Source organism: Gavialis gangeticus, unplaced genomic scaffold, assembly GCF_001723915.1.
Source record: "Gavialis gangeticus isolate Ggan-Ray unplaced genomic scaffold, GavGan_comp1, whole genome shotgun sequence".
Lineage (NCBI taxonomy): Eukaryota > Metazoa > Chordata > Crocodylia > Gavialidae > Gavialis > Gavialis gangeticus.
Genome location: NW_017729009.1, coordinates 13,148,469 through 13,171,846, shown reverse-complemented (window position 1 = coordinate 13,171,846; position 23,378 = coordinate 13,148,469). Strand labels below are relative to the sequence as shown.

The 23,378-nt window shown below is 45.1% G+C and overlaps 1 protein-coding gene across 1 annotated transcript in view; it reads left to right on the top strand.

Annotated features, from left to right (window-relative positions):
- Positions 1 to 23,378, top strand: part of COL20A1 (collagen type XX alpha 1 chain) — an 87,124-nt gene that overhangs the window by 33,481 nt on the left and 30,265 nt on the right. Inside the window, exons 15-23 of the mRNA XM_019510107.1 lie at positions 1,995 to 2,137; positions 3,111 to 3,243; positions 8,484 to 8,626; positions 9,508 to 9,637; positions 10,137 to 10,193; positions 14,517 to 14,555; positions 16,299 to 16,437; positions 19,283 to 19,425; positions 19,861 to 19,970. Of these exons, the coding sequence (XP_019365652.1) occupies positions 1,995 to 2,137; positions 3,111 to 3,243; positions 8,484 to 8,626; positions 9,508 to 9,637; positions 10,137 to 10,193; positions 14,517 to 14,555; positions 16,299 to 16,437; positions 19,283 to 19,425; positions 19,861 to 19,970 (1,037 nt within the window). The remainder of the gene's footprint in view (positions 1 to 1,994; positions 2,138 to 3,110; positions 3,244 to 8,483; positions 8,627 to 9,507; positions 9,638 to 10,136; positions 10,194 to 14,516; positions 14,556 to 16,298; positions 16,438 to 19,282; positions 19,426 to 19,860; positions 19,971 to 23,378) is intronic.

Genomic DNA, 23,378 nt, shown 5'->3' with positions numbered 1-23,378 from the left:
CCCCCCCCCCACCCCCAAACACTCAAAGCTGTTTGGAGGAGAGATGCCATCCACTCCCTTGCTCCCCCGGCCTTCTCCGCTCATCGCCCAGCCAGGCCGCAGCTGCACTTGCATCTCTGGGCAGTGTGCAGGCAATGCTCTGGGAGGCTTAATGCAGTGCCATCAGGAGACTGGGAGTGGGGTATGAAGCCTTCTACCTCTCGGAGATTAATAATAGCTCCCAGCAGCCATTCTCCCTCTCTTCCTCTCCTGGTGGGGTCAGGGGCTGCACTTTGCACTCTTGACACTCTCACTGACATTTCCACGAGGCAGCGGTCCACGCCTGATTTGCTTGGTGATTTGTATGGGCAAATGGTGCCCAGTAGGTAGGTAAATACAACGCTCTTGTCTGCTCCCCTTTTGTGCTGCGGAAATAAAATAACACAGGGCATTTATAATAGACAGTCCACTCCTTCAAGGGAGCTTCATTGCTTTTCCACTTGTTTCTGTCTCTTCCACTCCCCATCCCTGCCATTGTAACTGCTTCCAATCACTTTACTTCATTTCCCTTCTCTTCCTTGGTTTTCTTCCCCACTTTTGGGTGGGTACTTGGTCTCGCTGATACCTTCCCTATGCCTGCCCACTTCTCCTCCTCTCTCCCCCACCGATGCTTCCCCTGTCAGTCCATTGAAATGTGTTTTTGCTCCTTCTAAACCTTCACCTTCCTCACTCAGGATTTTCTCCTGGTTTCCAGTTCCCTGTGCTCATGCCCCTGCTATCCAGCCTGGCCTGCATCTTGCCTTTGCTGCACACAGGAGAGTTTGCCCTCTTCTATCTGGGCTGTTCTGTGGATGTCTCCCTTGCATTTCCCAAGGAGCACAGCAGGAGAGTAAACTGATAAAGATGACAGATAATATTTTCTGACCAAATTAAAATGGAGAAGAATCCTCTTCTGCTTTCAGGCCAAACATGGGGCTGCTTTAACTCTTTGTATGCCCTAGCCAAGGAGGTCAGCACTAGAGCTGGATAAATATGTCATAACCGTTAATGTTATTCAGCAAATCCCCCCCTGCCTTCCCATGTGTGACTCACCCAGAAGCAGCCTGGGAGATTCTTGGATGCATTCATGATTTGAAATTATTCACGGATTTCACAGCCGACCCTTGCTGCTTTGTAGATGCAAAGGTTTGCAGTTTGCACTGTGGCTGAAAGCCATGCAGTATCTCTTCTGGCTCCTGACTGCCAACATCTTATGACAATGGCAGGGCAAAAGTTGAGTGCAAAACATTCAAAAGCCCCTGTCCGGCCATGAGCTGTGCAGCCAGGGTCTGCTCACATCAAGCTCTTTGTACAGGCTGGGGCCTACCTTGCATTGTGAACAAATCTTTGTTAAAAGTGACACCTTTTCAAACTGGAGTTTACGTGACTTTCTTTGCTTAAAATAGGCATATAGTCCTGGAAAACGATACCAAAAGTACTCGGTGTAAAACCCAAGCAAATATTTGTGGGATGGGGTTGCGGGGGCAGCAGGGGTGTGAAATGCCTAGCTGTGTTGCTTGAAGTCTGCCCGAACAACACCTTACTGATACCAGTGCCAGGACTTCTGTGAACACCCAGGAGCAATGAAGTTGAAACCAACCCATCCTAAATTATAAATGTGAAGATGAGAAAGAAACAGACCCTCTTGATGTCCTTGCCTTCTAGCCTGGGGTGTAGCACTCACCTCTTTGTCCTTGAAAACCCTCCCCAGCATCTTCCCCCACCCAAGTGCCAGCACTGTAGCATTCCTTCTGCAAAATGAAATAATTATCCTTAATTAGCATTTAAAAAAAATATTTTATCCCTGTCTGTCTTGACGGGCTGTTGTAACTGGGGGGTCTGACGAAGTGAAAGACAGGCTGGTTGGAGCCAGCTGCTCCTTGAATGCTTTTCACCCTGACCATCTGCTCCCCACCGGGGCTCTGACAAGACGGTGTCAGCTCCTGATCCTCAGCTTGTTTCCTTCTGTGTCTCAGCAAAAGTTCCTCCACCGAGCGCTGTGAAGGTTACTGAGCTCTCCGGAAACTATGTCCGCCTGCAATGGGAAGCGGCCGCGGCCTCCGATGTGGTTGTCTATCAGATTAAGTGGAACGTGGTTGGCGAGGAGAAATCTCAGGAGGTATGGTCTAGTGAACACCTGAGGTGGCATGGGGCATGCTTCATGATGAGCAGGCTGGGGCTGTGGTGTTTCGATGATAAGCTTACCTCTTTATTCCTCTAAAAGAAACATGAAAATAGCATCAGACTATTGTTCCATGTGGCCAGCCTGCAACTGGCCTCTTGATAGCCTTGACTTGGAGCATTTTTGGGCATGCAATCACAATACCCAGTCGCAATTTTTTTACAGTTCAGTTCGTGCATTTAATTCTTGGGGTCCCTCCCATGGTTAGTTGAGTCTCCTGTGGGGCTGTATAAGGGAAGGAGTAGTTTGAAGTCTTTACCTGGAGTTTTAGCAACTTCTATTCAAGGGTGGGGTTTTTTTTCTTATTATTGAACCTAAAAATATGAGCTTCACTTATTCAGGGTCAAGTTATAATTGGAACAATATGTTATATGCTGGCATTGGGCTATGAAGGGTGCTCAATATACACGTGGACTAGTGCTTTTGAAGCTGCTCTAGTTAATGTGCATTATGTAAAATGCAGTCTACTTGGGGAGAAATGACAGGGGAATATGTCAAATGCATTTCTGTTGTGCAAAGTAATTGAGGCTTCTTGAGTTTTGGGGTTGCAGCCCTTGCACCACACACCAGCATCCCACAGTCTGCACAATGGGTTGCTGGGGTTAGAGTCCAGTTGGGAAGTTTTTGCCCCAATCTACTGTGGCTCAGCACCTGCAGAAACATCACAACGAAGAGCCTTGATTGCAGGTGGAACATCTCATGCCTTCATATGTCTGCAAACACTTGGTTCCTTACCCAGAGAGGACGTGGGGCAAGCTATTGCAGGAGGTCACCTTCTTTGTAGAAAGTGAGACTCTCCAGAGAAGAGCTTCCCTTGCTACGAAGGGACTTCAGCCTTTGCTGTTTCATTTTTTGCTCGTTGCCCTTGCCTGGGACCTCCGTTTACAGACCTTTCTCTTTCATATCACAGCTCTCTGTTGCTGGCAATGTGGCCAATGCTGTTTTGCCAGGGCTGAAGAAGAACACAGAATACCAGATATCGATGTGGGCATATTACAAGGATGGTGCACGGAGCGACACGGTCTCTATTCAGCACAGGACCAGTGAGTGATGAGTGCACGGGTCCTGTGGTTATAGGGGAGGGAAATGGCCATGAGATATCTTGAAACTAGTTGCAAGTCGGTCACTCAGGTGTGACCGTTGCTGCATGTGAAGCCTTGGGTTTGTGATTCTCAAGGGGATCGCTGATTTTGAATGTCCACCTTTTGGGTCCTGAGCGTCTCCTCTCTGAAAGCCAGTCCCTTTTGAAGGTGGTGCAAGCTGGGTACATTGCATGCATTCCAGTATCTGGTAAGAGAAATGGCAATATTATTATTATGCCTTTCTTATCAGACCCAGCAACAGATGAACCCACAGAGTGATTTGAATATTGCTCAGTAATGAGGGCTCTGTCTTTTCAAAAGGTGATGAAACAATCATTATAGCCCATCCAAGGGTCAGACACCCATGGGCTTAACGGACTTCACTATAGATCTACAACAGCGCTCTTTAGCCGGATGTACCAGCGGAGCGAGAAGCCAGTGATGTTGTGTTTCCCACAGAAGTGCCACTGCACATCGAGTCCACGCCTGCTTCTTACCTCCCACTGAAGTGGGCTCCTGCTGCTGCAATGATGTGCTGTAGGCTGGGACGCTGCACATTTGCAGCTTGTGCAAGAAAACCGATTGCATTTGGTACCCTTGAAGCAGAGCACAGTCCTCTTTTCTGTTCCCTTCTCCCCACCCCCATAAGAGAATACACCATGTATTGGAGCAGATTGTCCCGACTTACCACGGGGTGTTTAATTTGCCGTGTCGACGTTGCTTAATGCACGTTGCTTGCTTATAAAATGCTGTCTATTAAGGAAGGTGCAAAATCCGGTGGGTGCCTAATTGCTGAGTCACTCTGCATTGGGGGCACTTTCGTAAATGAGAATGAACCCTGCAGTCAAATGCTGCTTGGAGGAAGAAGCTAAATCTTGCTTTGCATGGAGGTTAAAAAAACCGGCATTCCCAAAGGTTCTCCTAATTAATACTCCCCACCTAATGGCTTTGCTGGCAGTGAAAGGAACACGATTCATTTAATATCCGCAGTCTCCTCCATCTCCTGTTCCACTGCCGCCTTAGTTCTCAACTTTATTTGCAGAGTAAACTTGTTTAGCTGCCGTAGTGTGTTTTCTGAGTTGATGAAGATCAGAGTAAATGGCCGTCTTGGAAACGAAAGCCCTGGTTTTATTAATAATGAATAATAATAATAATAATAGCAACATGTTCTTGCAGAAAGCTGCCCTAGCTGGGTATTACAATGCTGCACAGCAAAAATGGGAATCAATGCAATGGATGCAGTGCACCGTAGTGGTCTATAAGACCAAGGGACAATTACAGCTAGTTAGAGGCTTCATCAAACAGTTGGGTATGTTTTGAAGGAATAAAATAACAGAGCAGATCCACATCATACGGACCACTGTGAATGGTCTGTGTTGCAGCTGTTGGTGTAAGGCTTCAACGACAGGCTGAGGACATTGCTGAGCCTGTATTTCCTATTCCTTGCTGAAGAGGCTTGTGGTCCCACTGGCTGGAAAATGGCTCAGGCCGTGGGTGTCCTGGTGAAGAAAGTGCTAGGCAAGGCAGACACAGGTTTTGGGTTTCAGACTGAACCAGGAAAAGCTTCTTTGGAAGAAAAAAAAAAAAGATTTCCATGCTTCTGCTCCACTTTTATAAGCAAAGTCTGGAGGCTGAGGCTAGGGACAGACATGACACACAACATGGTTTAAGTGATCAGAAGCTGGTTTAAACCTGTAACAGAACAGATGTTCAATGCACATAAGCCAGGATGAACATGGCTGAAACCGGTTTAAGATGCACCTGGTTGAATGTAGTATCAGACTTAACTGATTTGGGTCAAACCAGTTTATGCAATGTCTGTCCCAGACCTGAGAAAGCACCAGCAATTCAGACAGTTTGCAAGCCCTCTGCTGCATTTCATCTCTGCAAACTAGTGCCTGGTGCCAGAGCAAAGTGCAAAATGCAGTGGATGTGGGGGATGCTGGTTTTTCTTTCCCCTTTCTTGTCAGCACCCCTTTAAATTGGAAAAGTTTCAGCCATGAAGGTTGTTTTTTTTTACTTTTTAAAATAGTGTTATATGGAGAACCTTGCAAAAAACCACAGCACTTTAAGGGTTTAAGGGAAGTCATTGAAGGGAAACACAATGGGGAACATCAGTAACACAAGCTCCCCTCAATCTCTGCTTCTCCCTTGAATATCCTCCCCTTGGGAAAAAACGAGTCAGTGAAATACCTGCCTCAGTGTGCTGGTTTTGTGAAGTGAACCTATATTCCTCCTTAAGGCGTGAGGTAAGAGCACTGAGTTCATCTTAATTAGGACCACATCCCAGCTCAACGCTCAGTCCAGGGGGATGTGGATTGTGTTCAGGGAAAGCTGGTTATGAGAAGCAGGATCCTAAATCACCCACTACTCAGCATTGCCCTCTGCTGTTGAGTTGGGCTGGGATTTTTTTTCAGTAAATTGTTGGAAAGTGTGATTTCAGCTGCTGGGAATGATGTGGACATGGCATTTGAATTCACTGAATATCCCCTCTGGGGAAAGAGGGGGATTATCTTTGAGGATAGAGCCGCAAAACACAGCTGCAGACCCCGTCTTGCCCCATAGCCCAGTGGTTAGGACACTCACCAAGGATGCAGCACCCCCACGTTATTCTCTGCTCCCCTTGATGGGGTTTCCATACATCTTTTCAGCCTCCCAGTGAAGCCCCAAGACCACAGGGCTAGTTTTTTCCAAACATAGGGCTCTACTTCAACTGTCCAGGTTTCCATCACTGCCAGGGTAAATTATATGGGCTGGGAACTGAATACAGATCAAAGCAGCTGAGATTCCCAGGAGCAGAGCCTGGATAGAAATAGCAAGCTGATGGTTGGTAAAGAAGGTAAAGATGACTTATGGTGAGGAGCAGAGATGTTGGGAAGAAGCCAGGCTATTTCTCAGCCAGGGAATACACTGTGCACATAATAGTGATGGATTGGATGAACCTAGGAGAGGACGTTTGAAATGGGCAGCGGTGCCACTTAGCACAGAGAGGTCTCTGGGGCTTCGCTGTTATCTGAGGACGTGTGGGTTTTACAATTAGCCCGAGGAGTCAGGCAGCCGGCAGCCCTGCTGTGGAGGAAAGCTTTAGGGGCAGCACAGGATGCTGGCACCGCTGTGCTGGAAGTACTGGTTTCCTCCTGGGCAACCCAGGAATGTGACCTTTCCCTTCTTTATGAGATCCATGCTGTCAACTTCTGCCGGCCCCTGGGAGCTTTCAAACAGTCTCTTCTTGGAAGAACTCAGCCAGTCTCTTAAGGTTGCAAGACTAAGGGGAATCTGGGGTTCATCTTAGCTGAACGTCGTGGTCAACACAGACCATAAACCTGGGAGAGATTCAGGACGGGCCAGGGTGTAACTGGAGGTATCCTGCATGCTGCAATGCAGTGCTGTGAAGAGACAGCCAGACCCTGGGGTGACAGGCCACCTGGGCTAATCGACCCTGCATCTCAGCAGAGCTCAGTAGTAGCCTGTGCAGACTCCTGCGCCGATGCAAGCAAACAGCTACCAGAGCCTGAGCAAACCCTTTCAGAGGTACTTTGGGTATCTCTGCCCAGCACTGCATTGTAGATGCACGTTGTAGGGCAGAGGTGGCCAACCTCCAGCACGGGTAGCCTCTGCGCATGATGCAGGTGCAGAAAGCAGAGCAGCAAACTGGGCAGGGAGTGCAAGGCAGGGAGCAGAAAGCAGAGTGGCGATCGGACGGGAAAGGGGATTGGAACGGCATCTGGGGTGTAGGGCTAATTTGTGGCTGCCCTAGGGGATAGTGCAACTGGAAGAGCATGCTGCCACACACTGGTTTGCATGCGTGGATTATTTTCACCCTTGATCTTACCCCAGGGCAGCTCTTGCAGGGAGCACTGGTGTGTGGACAAGGCTCTTTTCCCCCATATGAGATCTCTACTCCTGCCAGATGAACTTGCAACAAGGGAAGCATGGAGCATGTATTGTTTGGCCTCTGCTGGAACTTTTTAATCTTTTGAACAAAGATGAGCGGGGTTGGTTGCTTGCTTTTGGGTTTTTTTATGTTTGGTTTATTCGGGGGGTTTTCCCCCCCTTGTTTTGTTTTCTATTTGCTTGTGAATTGGGCACCTGACCTGGGCTCAGGCAGGCCCCCTCCCCTCTGCCATGGAGCAAACAGGCTTCAGTTTCTCTTTGCCTGCCTCACCTGGGGATGGCGTGTAGCAACAGCTTTGAAGCTCAGTCAATAATTTTTCATTTGGTTTCAGCACCACCAAGCTTATCTGACCCAGAAAGTGGAAAGGGAATCAATGAGAATGCAAATGAGCTTCCAGTTCATGCAAAGCATGTATTAAGGTCGCATGGCCAGAAAGTGGGATTTTTATGCTGCAGACAAAGCTGGAGAGGAGCAATCTCGTGCCCTGGAAGCAGCCCTGTCCTTGCTTCTCCTCTGGGCTGAGCTGCCAATTTTTAGTCTCTCTTAGATTCCCTTTCCCTTCTTAGTACAAGTCTCTTCCCTTCCTGGGTTTGAAGACCAGGCCCTATGTCTTTGCGTAGGGCAAGTAACCCTTTGGTAAAATGTGGGTGACCTCTTGTTTCTTCCTCAAGCCTTGTGCACTGTGTTGCCTTGTACCATGCAGCCCTACCATCAATGTCAGCCCCACGCTTGCAGCATGTCCACTATGATGCAAGTGCTAATTATTATCGTTGTTATCTCTCCCAGTCCAGAAACTAGGGGCTTCACAGTTACCCTGCCCACTAGGACTGGTGCTGATGCCATAAGTCATTAACTCCCTGCCTTTGCCTTTGCCACTGGAAGACTCTCACTGAGAACAAGCTCAGCAGTATGAAGTGACTTTGTGAGATGCACAGGATGGGGGTGGCATGAGGGAGGACTAGCTTCATCAGATCGTGCACTGCTTGGTCTATACGCCGTGATATTCCTGATCCAATACACATGTTGGGGAAGTAGGGGATACACTAATATATTTTTTTATGCTCCAAGAATTCCCTTCTCCTTTCCAAAGTGTTTCTTTCAGCCCCCAGGTTTCTCTTCCTTCTCTGCTGAGGCCTGTCTAAACTCCCAGGCAATGTCCTCTTCTCTAATATCTGCTCTCTCCTCCCCTCAGTCTCTACAATATCTCCATCTCCATATACACCTCTGCTTATTATAGCAAAAGAGCAGGGAAGCAAGTACCAATGATCCGGACAGTGAGGATCCCTCATCTTTGTTCCTGCTGCAGGTTCCAGGAATCCACCCACCAACCTGTTCATCGATTCGGAGACCACCAGCAGCCTGCAGATCCATTGGACACCCCCAGACGGCCGCATCCAGCACTACAGAGTGACCTATGCCCCTAAATCTGACGAGAGCGCTCGGGAAACAGTAAGTGCTTTGGAAGTCGGCTTCATGCCAGATGTAACTCCATTAAGGCCAGAGTTTTTGGGTTGTAGCTGTGTTGGTCTAAGGACATAGGTAGGGGAGGTCCTTTGAGCAGATGCAATCTCTTTAATTAGACCAGCTGAGTAGTTGGAAAAAAGTTCTTGGCAAACTTTCAGGTGGAGTCACCCGTCTTTAGGCATAGGGAGTCTCTGCTGCTCAGAAACTTGGTTACTACAAGGAATTTGGTGCTCAGAAGTGACCCCACTTCGTCTGTCTGACTGACTAGGAAGAGGTTCTCCAGTTGTGTCTGACCCAAAGCCTTTTAGACTCCTTTTTGGGTTTTCTATATAAGACATCAGTAGAATTCATCTCGAAATCTCTCTTCCGAGCATCCCCTTTCCTCCCTAGACTGGAGCGATGGAGAATTGAGGACAAAAGTCCTACCCCTGTGACCTAGAGGGGTTGAACATTTGTCTTTAATGCTCAGGTTCTCCACTTGTATCCAGAGAGACTGCAGGGTCATAAGGAAGTTTTAAAGTCCTCTGGACAGAGCATGTCCTATGAAGAACCACTCCGCACCTTGATCAGCCTTGATGACTGCCCTTCCTCCGGTCTCTAGCTTCCATAGGAAAATGAAGCCAGTTCTCTTTCTTCTCCCTTTCGGTGGAAATTGGACACACAACAGCCCTTTGCACTGTTGAGAATCTGCTCCGAGGACCTGAAGTGAATCCAAAGTGGATTCAGCAGGATACTAAGGATGGGAGATGTAGGGTTTTTCTATAGTCCTGGATAGCTCGCATGCTTTGTGTTATATCTGCATGGGAATAAAAGCCTAAATGAGAATTTTGCTTGAGCATAATCCATTCATCTCCTCCCCACTGTAGATAATAGCTTCTGGGAAAAGTAGCGGTGTGACCCTTCAGTCTCTGCTCCCCAGCATGGCATACAAGGTGATGGTTTCTGCCATCCACAACACAGGAGAGAGCGACACCGTGTCCACTACTGGCCAAACTGGTAAGCAAATGGGCAGTCACTCATTTTCCCATATGCATCTTTCCTTTTATCTATAGATCCCCACTCCGTAGTACAGTTGTTGTCCCCATTAGACGAGAAGGCCAAAAGCCTGGGGAAAGCAATGCTAACTGTTATATGGCAGGACCAGGCCATGAGAAGTGCCAGGACTTTGTATGTGTGACCACACTCAGTCCTTCAGACACTGAAACTAGGCCACAGACTATTCAGGGTTAAAAATTATGTACCCAAAGGGACTTGTGTCCCCTCTGCCTTTTTGCAAATATTCACCTCTTTGAAAAGGTGAGCAAGGGGAAGCCTAAAGGTGTTTGGCTGGGAACAAGGTGCTGCTCAAACAATATGCCTATCCAACATGGTGTTTTTGAGACATGACTGCCTTTGGAAAGGGCACAGGGAAAGCTCATTGACCTTGAAGAATAGAGAGCCAAACATCCCAGTTCCAGAAGCAGGACTCATGAATACATGGTTTTTTTCCCCCCAGCTTCTGCATTGACTAAATTCCCTTCAACACGAGGATTTCTTCCCTTCAAAATGGAGGGTAAGTCAGCCTTGCTCAAAGTGAAATTCCCAAGCATCCTTTTGTAGTAGTAAAAGTGCAGTGTCCGGGTCATATTATTTTAAGCAGGATGGGGGATATATGTTATTTCTCCCCTGGTCGCAAGCCGTACAGGGGACATGAATCTGTCCAGCAGGAAGCAAAACACATGTAAAACCATCAGGCTTAGAGTCCCTTAAAGTGAGCTCCTGGCAATACTTTAAAGGTTCATGTTCATATGTACTCTGCTAAAATAGAGCAACAAATATATGTCAGAAATACTTTAAATTAAAGTCCCAAATAAAACGTGTTATTAAATTTAACGAGTGTATGCAGCTACATTTGCAAGCTACATGATGTAAAACATGTTATCCAGTGAATTAAGAACAAATGTTTTACAGGCAGGGCTATAAAAAAGCTGTTATAAAGCAAATTATAGAATACAGATACTGTGGAAACAGTGTATGTAACTCTCCATTTGAAATGCTGCTAATAGAACTTCAGCTTTAATACTTATTAGGGAAAGTCTAGGGGGGAAGCAGATTAACTGAGAAAATCATCATTTGTAGCAAACAAAAGAACACATCAGCCTAAATTTTCAAGTGGCTTATTGTTAAATTGCATATTGATTTGCATACTTAGGCCATAATGCAAATGTCCTGTGGAAGTTAAAATGGAAAATAACAGCCCAAAAGGTTTATGAGTCACTCTGTGGAATTTAATAGCGAACCATCTTTCCGATGGGGTTCAAAAAGCCAATAGAAAAGAAAATAAATCCTATAGGGTTTTAAAGTTGTGCCTGTGACAGAAGTCCAGCTGACATGTAATAACATTGCAAGTGCTGTAAGAGTTGCTCTATAAGAATCTGAGAATATTGGTAGCTAACCTAGCTATTGGGAGACACAATTTGAGGTTGCAGGATGCTTGTTGTACACCGGCAGGCTTGGATTCAAGAGAAGCTGTAGGAAGAACAAAGAGAAAAGAATCGCAAGGACTCGTGAGCTCACCCAAGCTCTCACACATGAAAGGATAGCTACCAGATGCCCCAGTGTAGCCAATTTAGAAAATGATGATTTTTGCCCCACTTGGCTTAAAATGTTTGTCACTGTTGGGTACCCTGCATTGCTCCTAAATGGCAGCTGGCAATCATGTTTGGAAATGCTCATGGTCTGCTCTACATCCCAGAGCCAAAATACTGCAACTTTGAGTTCTTGCCTCTCATCCTGGAGCACTGGCCTGGGTTGATGTCCTTGCTGAGGCTCTTGTAGTTGTGGTAACTGTACCTAAAAGACCAGGGGCCAAATGGTTAGAAACATAAGAACATAATAAGTTCCATACTGGGACAGACCAGCAGTCCATCCAGCCCAGTATGCTGTCTCCAACTGCAGCAGGAATGGATGTTATGGAGAGACGTCATTGAATTGGGTATCTTTAGAGTGATCTAACCCCTATTCATTATCCTTGGCATCCACCATTATTGGTTTAGAGATGCTGTAGGAAACATCTCCAACCTTTCTATTCAATACCCATCAATAGATCACCTATCATCCGTGAATGTATCCGGTCCCTTTCTGAACCTGGCTGTGCTATCTGCCTTTGCCACATCCTGTAGCAATGAAGTCCACAATTATGCACTGGGTTAAAAACTATGTGTTGGCTTGGAAGATGTTGTATCCAAGCTGTGCCTTGCTCCATCTGGGAGCTGGCAGATTAGAGGGCTATAAAACAGCATGCAGGTTCTTGCAAAGCAGAGGTGAGTGGTGAAGGATTGGCCAGCGAGGGTCCACAAGCACGGAGTGGATCGAAGGAGTTAGTCCTCCTATGGAGTCCAGATGCAAAATGGTTAAACACCTGCTAAGCCAGCAGGCATATAACCTGTTGAATTGTTTTAGGTGTCCTCTGACATGCTTCGGTTCTCAATAAGTGATAGACGAAGAAGGCTGTGTATTTGCTACTTACTGCTGCAGTGGCCTCAAAGCAAACAGAATTGCAGGGTGTAGAAATAGATTTATTGAGAAAACCACAGTTGGTACATAGGACCTACCACCCAGCTCCCAGTTTGAGTGGAAGAGCTGAATGATGCCGCCCTGATAGAGAGGTGGTGGCCGAAGACCTGCTGAGGGGTGAGCCGTGTAGATCAACCAGGGATGGGGCTGATTTGGCTGGAATCCTAGCAGCTTTCTGTGGCTCCCCTATTGCTGTTAGTCTTGATTCAATGGGAATCTCCCAAGAAGGCAAAGCTGGCATTTCCATGAGCCTACACCAATGTAGGTGAAAATAAGCATGGAAAATGGTCCCAGGCTTAGATTCTGCATTCCCTGCAGCTGCCAGTACCAGAGCTACCGAGTTTGTGTCCTACCCAGGAACACCATGGCACTATCTGCCTGCGACACAAAGCGGTGGATGGGAAAGGGCGGAAATAAATGCAGTATAACTGGGCTTTTAAAATGGCCCCATGCTTGTGAAGTGAAGGAGAAGGGAAGGATCCTTTCTCCCACACCATTTCTTACATTGTTAACAGAAGTCAGGTACTAAAGACTGGAAGCTCTGCCTGTCTGGTAGAGCTGTCAAATGCCCTAGGATGTAATAATAGCAATAGAATGTTTTTAATGAAGACTTAATATAATGAGCAGCTAAACTGCGTTAAAATACTGACCTAAAAAGCCGTTTATTAAATAGTCCATCTTCTCAAGTGTCCTTGATTTTCAGGGACATCACTGATTTTTTTTGCATCAAACATTCTCCTTGTCCCAGCTCCATCTGGCAGCTATGGCCAGGGATTTAAACAGCAACAAATAATTGAAAGGAGCTCTCATGTGCTGATTCTTAAAACACTCCTTTAGCCAAACCATTTATAACTCAAGCTCTTCACCAAAGAGCCTTTGATCCCAGTCTTTTGTCCCCAATTTGTATGAGCTGCATTTCACACACGCAGCTTCAGGGATGTTCTAGAATTTAGCAGGGGATTTCGTATAAAGGTGAGCTGCAGAGGTTTGCCAAAGATGTGCAAGTTTCCAAGTTTAATTACTGAGTGTCTATAACAGTGAAAGAATATGCATCAGCCCAGATGTACAGAGGTACATGATATGTGTGCAGAGTTTTTACCTTTGGGAATACACATGCACTTTTGCCTGTAGATGCATGCACAGCTGCTTGTATCCATAGCTTGGAGAATCTCAGCATGAATTACCATCTTAGAAAGATGAGGAGGGAGATATGTTTGCAAAGGTGGAATCAGAGTTCGGGGTACAAAAATGGGCAGGCAGTTGCATTCCTTCAAACAGGTTTGACATCTAGATTGTGGCTGACCAGAATTACCTCCAGGATGAGCAAATTATGACCGCATTTAAGATTGTAATGGACCAGCAGTACTAGATTAATTAGTTCAAAATAAAAAAGGTATAATGAAGCCTGATGATGAGAGGGGGAAATCATTTCATGGTTGACCTATATAAAACCTTGCAGATCACTGTCTTCTGTGTGTGCAGATTGGCTATGGGAATATATTGTTTCTTTTTGCTGATCTGATTTTTCATGGACGAGTGAGAAATCTGTAGGGCTCAGGACAGAAATTATGCATAAACCAGTATAAGTGATTGGAAACTGGTTCAAATTTGTAACACAACAGAAGTTCAGTGCATATAAACCACTTTCAAAATGGCCCAAACTGGTTTAAGATAAATCTGGATGGATTTAATATCAGACTTCACTGATTTAAGTGAAATTGGTTTATTGGATTTCTGTCCCAGATCCCCTCCAGATTCAAGTTAGCTCACAGTCCCCCAGCATCCCAGGATGCTTTGCACCTCCCCTGCAACCACCCTCCTTGCAGGGTGGGTGGGCTAGCATTGGTCCAAGCTGTCTGCTCCAGCCCAGCAGGGAGGTGTGCTGTAGCGCCCCCTGGCTTTTGGCCTGCGCCACTGCAGGCATGTGGCTGCATTTCCAGAATCAAACGTGAATGTCTGTTCACTTGCTTATCGGTTCAGTCTACATAGCTTAGACTAACCTGCAAAGACTGAATTGATTCAGTCTCAGGCTTTTTGACTGTTTGTACTTAGCCTAAGGGATATGTCCTCAAGCCTTTGAAGAGTACATGACTATTGGCTCACTGATCAATGTAATCCTCAGTGTACCCTCAGACTGGGCTTGGTTTGGAGGAATTGACCAAAATGTACTGATAAATCTAACAATATATATTTCATGATATAGTGTCTTCCTGAGCTTTCCATTCCTCTGCTTCCTTCATATACCATGTTTGTCTTGCTTGGGTTCTCATCAGCTTTCTCCCCCCTTCCCTTGTGTATGTGTTTTTTTTTCTTTTTGCAGCTTGCCCCACTCTCAACTCTGTCAAAGGATCTCTACAAGGTATCTTAGAAGTTTTAAGCCTCAGTTGTGTTCGGCCATGAATGTGAAAACAGACTGATCCTGTCTATTCACTAACAAGCCTTGCTGTTGAGTAGCACTGTGGGGAGTACAGGGGTGCGGTAAGAATATGCATGTTAACCACTGTCAGGTTTTCAGATGCAACAGTAAAGAAAGCCACATCAGTACCTCTGTCTCCCTTTAATCTGCAAAGCAGCTCAGTCTCTCCATGGAGAAACCAAAATAACCAAGCCATAAACTTTGGGGCAAACATTAGCAAACACCCAGCACCATCAAGGCCCTTTGTCTTGGCATCATCTCTGGGCTGGCAGATCCAGTGGATAATGTGGTCATCATTGCAACTTACATTTCACATATAAACATTATATTATTGTATCTGATGCACATTTTAATGGGGTTGGTAATTCCAGGATTCAGAGGTAGGTGGCTCTGAGGTGGATCAGGCTCACCAGATGAACTCTTTAATCCTGCATCATAAAAGTGCATCCCCCAGCAGCCCTAAGCCAGAACAGCGGCCAGAACTGAGGCGCAGTAAATCGTAAGTGAGGAATGAGGCAGGAACTTGTTCGTTTTCCTATTTATAATGAATTAGTTCTCTCCTTCTCCCCCTTACATGCCCCCTTCAGCCCAGCCTGCTGTAAGTTCAGATAAACTAAAAAAAGAATTGCAATTGCAAGGTCTGAGCATATTAAAATCTGAAATGAGAAAGTGACTCAGAGAGCTGTAATGATGGATCGGGAAGAGAGATGAAGCTATGTGAAACCACAGATGAGATGTCAAAGATGTCAGGGGAGAATCTTTGTAGACTGCCTGAAACAGGTCACCTCTGTGTAGTGCTTGAAGAATAGGGAGAGAAATGGAAATACTTAATATTTAAAAATTATTTTCCAACTTCTATGGTTCTCGCCTATGCAAGGACAAATTTCAGAGCAAAAGATAATGCTCTTCCCACCTCCCCCCGCAAGCAATTACTGGACTGATTCCACCTCTTTGGTGATTATATATTGCATCAAGTTGAAAAACTTGAATGTATTAGAACCCTCTTTTTTCAAAGAGGGGTGTGTGTGTACACACACATACACACACACACACACACACACACACACACACACACACACACACACACACACACACTTTTTCATTTTGGAGCTTTGAAAAAACATCATTCCAAGGGTATAGAGCAAGGCAGATTTGCACCTTTATAGACCAACTAAATCACAAATGTATAGCATAAGTTTTGTAAGCAGAGGGCTTACTTCATCCGATGCTGCGAAGGGACTGCATTACATCTAACTCACCTTGCCGATAAATGTTTTGTTCCCAACTCCAGACTTTTAGCAAGAGATATTGAGGGTCAGAGTTTCAGAAGTGCACGTGCTCTGCTCCCTCTGCTCCCAAGAGAGAAAATTTGCGATTGTCTGAGTGGGATCTGTGGGTTTTGGTCTCTTTTGCAAATCCATCTTGGAAACTGTCTGCTCTTCAGTCACTCACCTCTGGAAAACAGACCTGTGCACATTTTCTGCTAAGACAAAGAGACAATATGGTGGCAGATGTTGGTAAAGGATCCAAATCCAAATGCAGTCGGGCTGTTGACTCATGTGTAGAGCCCTCTCCCTTCCTCGAATGCACTTGCCCTCAGAAGTAACAAAGAGCAGTCAGTTTTCAGACCACTTAGAAAAGTTTTTTCCTTCTAAATGTTTCTTAATTTACCTCTCTCTGTTGCAGGATTTGATATAATGGAGGCTTTTGGACTGGTGGAGAAGGAATATGCCTCCATTAAAGGAGTGGCTATGGAACCGTATGTGTTCAGTGGCTCCCGGACTTACACTTTGTTCAGAGATACTCAGCTGACCCGGAGAACCAGGTAGCTTGGAGAGGTGGATGTTGCTCCATGCAGGGGAAGTTGCTCCATGAATTGTATAGCTGCCCATGCAAACGCACTTCAGACCATATCTATCACAGCAACTGTTCGTTAGCTATGTGATGCACAAATGTTAGCGCTGGCCAGCAGTGATGACGGATGATTGACGGGTGCGAACCCCCGATTGGCAATTGCCTAGTGCAGGAGCCCATTGTGTGGAGATTGAAAGTGGTATTGGAGAGTTTTTCTTTCCATGGGGGCTGTGTGTATGTGGTGACACATAAATTAACCCCTTAGCTGCCTCTAAATGGGTTAGAAGATGGGGTCTCTCATGCAGGATTTAATTGCTTGCAACGGGTTGATCAGAGCACTGAGTTTATGCAAGGCCACGCTCGGATTTTGTACATCTGTGGGGACTTAGCAGCAGGCTTTCCATCGCCCTTCTGTCCAGTATTATTAACTGCCTGGAGACAGCCTGTGATAAACAGAGACTTCTGTTGAGTTCTCATCTGTTGGGTTGGAGACTTGCTTCTTTAACCCTCAACCCCATGACTTAAAAGATCAAACTTGGAGGCCACTGTCCCAACTGGAAACAAGATTGGCACAAGACCATATTTTAGACCTTTCTCCTAGTGTTCCTGGGTTGGAGCCAGACAATTAATATTGTAACATGGCAATTTTGTGGTTGCTCTGAGTGGGCTGATTTTTATTGACAAGAAGTATTAACTAACGGTTTCACTGTGCTTGCTTTTCAATGAGCTCCTTTCCAAATCCCGAACGTGGTAATGGACAAGCTGTCATTCCATGCCCCCTCTGTGACCTTAATTGTATTTTATAGCATAGAAATCAGGGTAGATTTTGACTCTTAATATTCAGTCTTATTTTCTTTCTAAGCCTAATTACTGTGGCACTGGGATCATTTTAATCTTATTTAAAGAAGCAAAGCTTCTTATGGTAAACAGAATGGAGGAGATTCAGAAAGCTCTTTGGTCTAAGTAGTGAGAAAATCATGGGCAAATCCTTTTGTTTAAGCAGGGGGAATGTCAGGCAAACAAGTATAGCCTTCCAAGGACGTTACGTCTCGGAGAAAAGAGAAACAAGAACTTGACGCTAGTTCTGAATCAGTGCTGAAAAGATGCACGATGAGTTGTGCATCTGTCCACGCAGATGTGTCCCATGCAGATTAAGAATGTGTTTCAGACTAATTCTACCTACCTTGTCAAGTTTTAATCTGTAGCTCTTAAATGACATTTGCATAAATCAAGTGCTTTCTCATACGTTTGAAACAGCAATCTCGAAAAGAAAGTTGGACCCTGCCAGGAATCCACATCTGGATTTGCATTTTCAAGGTTTTTGTGTTTGAGCTCCAAATTTCGTACCTTGGGTGTAGGTGACTGGCATGATCTTCATATGGGTCATGTTTTTTTCTTTGTAGAGGACTTTTAAGCATCTCTGTTAAGGCTCCCAGGTCTTTCACAGCTTCTTACATCATGTGTCCTTCAGTTGTTCTTCTTGACAAGGAGATTCATAGATTTTATAGATATTAGGGCTGGAAGGGACCTCAAAGATCAAGTCCAGCCCCCTGCGCTGGGGCAGGAAGTCAGCTGGGGTCAAAGGGTCCCAGCAAGATGAGATGTGGGTGGGTGGGACTCTTTCAGGACTCATCCAAGTTGCTTCATAAGCTGCTGGAGTGGTCTATATGGAAGGAGGCAGGGCTGCCTCTGCTGCCTCTTCAGCAAACCCTGAGCCAACTCAAGGAGTGACAGCTTGACGGGAACAACTGTGCCTGGATCTTCCTTGTGGCATTATGAAAAAAGCCATTGGGATGTCTTGAGCACTGTGTTCAAAATCAAGCATCAAGACCCAAGAGGAGTATGCAAAACGTGGACGAAATACTCTAGTGGAGTAATTCCTTCAGTCTTAACAGAGTTGTGCTAAGAGAGGGCTTTGGCCCTTGCTTTGATTTACATCAAGCCATCATGCCTCTGAAGCCCACACCTCTCAGTTTTGCTCCCAGGACGGTGGAAGGTTACCCCCTGACTCTCCGGTCTCTGGTAGACATTACACTTAAGATACAATGGACAAGGTAATTGTGTCTTAAAGCGTAACCTGGCCACGCATTTAGGCAATTAATGGCATGGCAAAAAGCAAAACCAGTCATGATATTATTTTATTTTATTTAGTAAATTGTTTCACGTTCCAAGCGAAATCAGCTAAATCAATTCCAAACCCATGAGTCATTCAAGAACATATGTGGCCCTACTACCAGCAAATATCCTCCACCCCACCTGGGGTTTCAGATGTTTCCAAATCGTTTGGCAGACATCCTATGTGCAGGCCCAAGCCCGGCGGCTTGGGGTTTGGATGCCCCCGAGTTTTGCTCGCCCTCAGCCCTATGGCCGTGGGAGCAAGCTAGGGAGGAGTCTCCCATTTGTGGCTAGTTTCTCTCTCTCCTTAAAATGAATGTGTGGCTGGGTGGACCATACCCATTCCAGCCCTGGTGTGATCCCGATCCAGCCGGTGATCAGCCGATCACTGGCCAGCTCTGGGGGGTCGAATCGGCCCATTGGGTCCTCAGAGCCAGATGACAATTAGCTAATTGTCAGCAGCTTTGCTGGTGCAAACAGAGCCTAGGATCCTAATCCCAGGCTCCCTCTGTACTGGCAAGTAGGGCATGATTAGGGCCTGATTCCTGATCCTAAAATGCCATGTTTTGTCAAATACGTGTAGCACGGCAGGAGGTGCGATTGGGATCACAGGGTCGATCCCATCACTCCTTCAAGTGAACATCTGTCAATGGCATCATGATCATAAACCACCGAAGCGTCTTCTCCTTATTTCCTTCCAGTGAAACGCACCTTCCTGGGATCCCACCTGAGCACACCATCAGCTTCGTCCTCCGGCTCCTGCCAGAGACTCCTAAAGAGCCCTTTGCTGTGTGGCAGATAACAGATGAAGACTTCCAGCCTCTCCTTGGTGTTATACTTGACTGTAAGGTTTCACGTGGCGTAGATTAGGTTCAGGTATATGTATGCATTTGATAAGAGCAGCACCCCTGCCTTCATTAGTCATTTGGATGTTTTTGTTGCCAAAAGGTGGTGTGCACCAAGCCTAGATGAGAAGCATTTGAGTAACATTTGAAAATGCTTCCCCATGTAATTAAAAACTCCCTGTGTAATGCTTGAAAATGCTCCCTGTGTAATTAAAAAAAAATCTTCCCTAAAACCCTAATTTCTTTTACACTCATTTGTAATACATTCTTGTACTATTATTTTCCTTTTATTGGTCTTACAACTTCTTATTGTGACGTATGAAGTATTTCAGCATGCTTAAGCATATTGCTTTATTAATGTTTGCAACGTACTGTAGGTGAAATCAAATTCTCTTTTGATTCTAAGCTGTTATTTGTCCTATTTTCCCCTGTAGCCAGTAAGAAATCCTTGACCTATTTCAATCATGACTACAAGACTGATTTACAGGAAGTCATCTTTGACCAACAGGAAGTGAAGAAGATATTCTATGGGAGCTTTCATAAGGTCCTTATCAAGAGAGGGAGAGACTTAGCTCATTAACTCACAAGTGCAGGCTGAGAAAAAAAATGCAACCAGTGTATATTATTCATTTTGAAAAACGGTTATTAGCATGTGCTAAAACAATCAGCAACGATTACTGGAGTTGCGCTGTTAAGACATTTTGGGTCATCCCATATGAAAAATATGTATTTTCCACATAGTTTAAAAAAAAAGAAAAAAGCTTGATCTGCTTATATGTTTTAATATACATGTGCGAGTATATACAATATATTGCTACATTACAAACTTGGCTAATTTTCACATTTAAAAGATAGTATCTGGTAGGTGCATGAAACACTAGAGCAGTAGAATAAGTTTGGTATGTTGAACTGTGTTCTTCCCCTCCCCCTTTTTTTTAAAACATGAAATTTTGCCAGTTTTGTACAATATACATATTTTATATATTTTCATATATACGTGTTGGTAAAGTTATAACCATTCTCTGAAAAATATGTATTTTTCTCCATGAGGGATGTGTGATAAATGCTACCGTGCTCCTTCAATTCATCCACTTTGATTTAATGTTGCCCCTGACTTCTCTCTCCAAACTGACTTATTCATTGCAATGTCCACTTTTCCCTTCTGGCTGCAGCCTGGTAGCTCCAGGGGTGCAGAGAAAAAGCATCGCAGGAGAAGCTGTGTTAACCAAACAGTCCTTTCTTTTTTGGATACATAAACGCAACTCCACAAAGGCACCTAGGTGCCTGACTCCTAATGTAACATTGATTTCAAGGGGAATTTAGACATCTCCTTAAGGGCCAGATACTTAACTGCCTTGAAGACTTAGGTTGAAATGAAAAAATGAGGCTTGTTGGTGGAGAGCCATAGAGGGGCGCGTGGAAGAAATGGTGAGCAGGTCAGTGAGTTAGCTTGGAGCGTGACGTTGGGAGGTTTAAAAGCTTTCAGGGCAGTAACAAATTGGATTTGGCAATAAAGAGGGAGAAGTGCAGGAGAGAGCTGGGTCAGTGTAGTAACTTATCCTTAACTCCTTGCACCACCAGCCTCAGGCTTTCTGTGGGCGACTGCCTCCTTCAGGCGTTTGGTTTCTGAATGTCTCCTGCAAGAGGTCAGAAAAGCGTGTTCCTTTCCAGAGTGGCAGGTATCTGGGTTGTAGCCATGGTGGTCTAGAGGAAAAAGCAACCAGGACTCGTGGTAGAGGTGATGTCTTTTATTAGACCAACTCAATTTTTTGCAAAAAAAATTCTTTAATTGCAAGCTTTCAGGCACAAACGCCCTTCATCAGGCATCAGAGAAAAGACTGTAAAAGTTCTCCTGGGTAGAAATGAAAATTCATGTTTCATAGGAGAGTTGAAGGTGGTAAAATCTGTTTGGAAAAGTTCATTTTATATGCATATTAGGCTCAGAGAAATATGAATCCATCCTGCTTACCAACAAACAACTTCCAGGTAAACAGCCTGTTCCAACTTTTCCTTGAGCCTAACCTGCATAAAATGAACCATTTCAAACAAGAGATTTTATTGGACCTTTAACTCTCCTAGGAAAGATGAACTTTCATTTCTACCCAGGAGCACTTTTACAATCTTTTCTCCAACACCTGATGAAGGGTGGTTGTGCCCAAAAGCTTGCAATTAAAGATTTTTTTTTTTTTTTGCAAAAATCAAGTTGGTCTAATAAAAGAGATCATCTCTACCATGGGTCCTGATTGCTTTTTCCTCTCCAGGATCACTACAGTGGCTTCCCCCCACCCTGCAGTCCAGGTCCTGCATGTTCTAATGAAAAGCCCCATGGCTTCAGGAGAGAGCAAACCTGATTAAGGGAAGGGTCTGCACAATGCCTGCAGTTTAGGCCCAAACTAAGCAATGAAGCAGTGTTACTTTGGCCATGAATACGCTGTCGGGGCTCCTGGCCTCTGCCCCTCGACCTGGGCTGACTGCCGATGCTCTGCAGGCAACGGCCGTTGTCCCACGGTGATGCATGCAATGATTGCTTTCCCGTGTCAGTCTGGAAATCCCTCATATGCTAGTGCCTTCTAAAGAGGAAAGTCATGTTCTGCCTCACGTCTTTCCCTATGGCACTGGATAAACTCTTCAGGGTCCTGTTTCACTATACATCTTCCAGAGCTTAAAAAGCTCATTTGAATGTGTGTCTGCACTATAGTTTCTCAGTCCACTTTGATATGCATATAAGCATCCCCTTCTGCCCTGTGTTCCAGCATCTATGACCACGTGGTGTTTTAATATTACCTGTCTTTGCTGGCGGCAGCATCTTAAATCCAGTCTGGTCTACTAAAGGACAGGGTTTATTTTGGCCTTTGATTCCATCTTAACTTCGTCTCTGTCTATACTGAGTATGAATTATTGTCAAAGGCAATCTGTTTCAAGCTCCTGTGCTTAAATTTCCCGTGAGTTTTCCAACTAACTCGACTTGACACAATTATAAATTTTTTTTTTGGTGGAATATCATTGCTAGATCTAACATGCTTAGTGCGGAGAGTGGGCAGATCGGGTTCTCTAGTAAACTGATTTATAAAAACAAGAAGAGTGAGAAACCCAAACCCTAAACTGAGATTCAAAGACCCCAGTACTGTGGGGTATCTAATCTAGCCTCATAGCTGGGATCCTTTCCTGACTGTGGACTGAACCAGAGCTGCAAATCCAGCCAGACCCATAAGTTGCATCTGGATTAAACTTGGATTCACTCCTGATTGTAAGTCTGGTCGGCAAGGCATTTTCAACCTTGTAGCCTGCCCAAACCTCCCAAAGCTGTGCTGTGCTAACAGAGAAATGCAATGTTTGTACTGTAGTATATTTGTCACAATGAAGGCATGGATTTCAGTCTCACTCCAAGCTGGAGTGCAGTTGGTGGCTTAAGTGTGTTTTGAAAGCAGAGACAAGAAGCGTGGATTTAAAGTCATATTCCATCCGGTTGGACGTGCTGTTTTGCTTATTACCTAAATGTCCTGAATGCTTTTTCACCTCCTTAAGTGTTTTGCTTTGTTTTGTGTCAAATATGCAAAGGGGAAAACCATTCTTTTCTCCTGTATGCTTCACACTTCTCTATCCATGCCATTAATAATCACTTTGCAAGCAGAACAATAACTTGGAGTTGTAGAATAGCTCCAGGGGAATATAAAAGAGAGGTCTTTCATTCTCATGTCTGGCAGGAAATGAGGTATTCGTGTTACAATATAGTTGTTTTCCAAGGCCCCGCAGAACATGACTCATGGGCTGCTAATGGGGTGTCCTGTCCTTACACCATAAGGTTTCCAGTTGAAATCTGGACCAGGTGGACAGGGAGAGCAGAACCAGTTGAAGTCAAAAGAAGGGGAAGAATTTCCCCTCTCACTTTTCTTTTTTAATTCAAAAATTGAAAAATTTCAAGCTGGTTTTCAAAAAAAAAAAAAAAAAAAAA